This window comes from Gavialis gangeticus, unplaced genomic scaffold (genome assembly GCF_001723915.1).
Source record: "Gavialis gangeticus isolate Ggan-Ray unplaced genomic scaffold, GavGan_comp1, whole genome shotgun sequence".
Lineage (NCBI taxonomy): Eukaryota > Metazoa > Chordata > Crocodylia > Gavialidae > Gavialis > Gavialis gangeticus.
This window is the reverse complement of record NW_017728995.1, coordinates 842,523-844,822: the sequence shown is the minus strand read 5'-3', so window position 1 is coordinate 844,822 and position 2,300 is coordinate 842,523. Positions and strand designations below refer to the sequence as shown.

The window sequence follows — 2,300 nt, the reverse complement described above, 5'->3', positions numbered from 1 at the left end:
AATCTTTCTTGTTTTTTTTTTTTTTTTAGGTATACCAGCTATTTGTCCTTCTACCCCAAAGTTTCTTCTGCATGGCATTCTAAAATAGTCTTTAGTTGCTTGTTCTGTTTGGTGTATATGAGTTTATTGTGTAAGAAAAGAAGATAGTCTGGACTGCACTGTCATCCCTGTCTCACTGTTATCTGACCCAGGAGAATGGCATTGGCATTTGTGATGTCTAGTGAAAATGGGACTTAGATGGAAACAAGCTGGTTGATGCTCAATACAGACAAGATAAAAATTAAAGGTGGGCCAAGAAAATGGTTTATGAACTAAAGCAAGGTATAAATGAAAGTTACTGTCTTATTGTTTAAAGCATAGATTCAACCAGAGTGTCATGGTTGAAAGCTAAGAGCTGATGTTTTTTGAGGGATGCTTTAAGTCTAAAAAGGTGGAGAATCACTGGCTTAGGATGTTTGTCTATCTTCTGTCAAAAACACCTCACTTTAAAATCTGAGTGCTCCTACACTTCCAGATGATAAAGATATTGCAGGCATGGGGTGTGGTTTTTTGTTTTGTTTTTTCTTTGTACATGTGTGGAAACTTAAAGTGTACAAATCTCTTGTTTAGACTGATGGCTTTACAACTACTGGATTTTAGTGCAGTGAGGCTACATTTGACAGAGGTTACTTGGCACATACAGCTGGTACTGGTTAAGTCACAGGGAACCTATTACACTAATTTGTGTGGCAGTCCTGAAACTTTAAATATGTACTAACAGCAGATTTTTCTCTCTGACCTAACAAGATAGCAGCCTGACCTTGTTTTCTCTCAGGTATTTCCCCAAGGAAGGTGATCAGATAGCCAGACTTACTTGCTCTTTATGATTATTCTTTACTTTTTGATATTTAAAAACAGGCAGTTTGGCTTCTATCTCAATTTGTGTATGCATCAGAAATATCAGAGAGACTGTCTTTTATACATAACTTTTTAAAACACATTCTGTGTGGCTGATGCAGCTATTTTTGATAAACAGTTCTTGTAATTAAATATCAGACTTAAAAATATCAAACTAATACCAATTAATAAGCATCTGCATACCATGAGAGCAGGGAAGGACCCTGAGCTTGTCACCATCTTCATATTCATCCAAACAAATGGCACATACATCATACTCATCTCCTGCAGCAGAAAATTGTGAATCAATGTTAAACTATAAGAACTATTAGTCTTCAAATACATTCAGATATGTTCTAATTATTTTCTTTTGATGTTTTTGGGTACTATTACCTTTTCCTAGCCTTAGAATGCATTAACTATCAGAGGAGTATGGTAATTAAATTCTGAAATTGATAAAGAAAAAAGTACAAGCATGGAACTCAATGTTGATCATCTCCACAAATGGCGCTTAAAGTTGAACATCACACTATCATCACTGTTCCACCTGGACAATTATCAGACCATGCTAAATATCGGAGTAGGCAACCACATTCCTTTCCACGAGCATACCCACCCTCAGCACAATATTGTGCTCCTGTACAGTCCAGAAGTTGTCTCACTAAAAGGCTTGAAACTGTACTTAATGGTGTGCTAAGATTCATCACAGGCTGCACAGCTTACACACACAGATGCCCTGTACTCTCGAGCATTAGACCAAGCGATATAAGAAGACAGACCCTAACATTGTTACTAGCAATACAGGCAAGAGATGAGTATAATCACCTGCTCCATCAAATGTTCATTGAAAAACCAAATAGGTGGAGGCTTAAGAGGCTTAAACTGTTTATATATGAAGCCCACAAACTCCTGGAAGAGATTAGGGATACTGAACCAAATCTATGGGCAGTAATGGGGTGGGATCAAGGTCAGCTCTATTCCTAGACCATCTTATACTAACAGTGAATGCATACCTCACTGGGCATGACCTTGTCAGAGAAACATGGCTCAAGCTGAACAGACAGAGTTGGATACAGATACTTCAAAACGACACTTAACAAGATGAACATCTTAGAATATGGTATCCAGCAAACAGCACAGCACTTCAGCAAAAGCTACAGTCTTTACAAATGCCCACACAAGGCAGATGGAATCTGCATATTAAACAATAATACCAGACAGTGGATCATAGATCTGGAAGTTGATACCTGATGCCCTATTTTAGTTTACAAGGGCCATCCTTTAGTTTCCTTTTTTAAAGATGAAGGAAGACAGGAGGTCAAAAACAGCGCCAAGTTTAAAACTACAGCTTTTGCATTTGCTTCCCTGCACACCAGGAGCAGAGCCGAGCCCCTCCACCAAGGACCCGGGGGGGGGGGGGGGGG

The 2,300-nt window shown here is 38.7% G+C and overlaps 1 protein-coding gene across 1 annotated transcript in view; it reads right to left on the bottom strand.

The window, feature by feature from the left end:
- Nucleotides 1–2,300, bottom strand: part of RNF13 (ring finger protein 13) — a 155,563-nt gene that overhangs the window by 2,370 nt on the left and 150,893 nt on the right. The window contains exon 9 of the mRNA XM_019503130.1: nucleotides 1,081–1,161. Within this exon, the coding sequence (XP_019358675.1) occupies nucleotides 1,081–1,161 (81 nt within the window). The remainder of the gene's footprint in view (nucleotides 1–1,080; nucleotides 1,162–2,300) is intronic.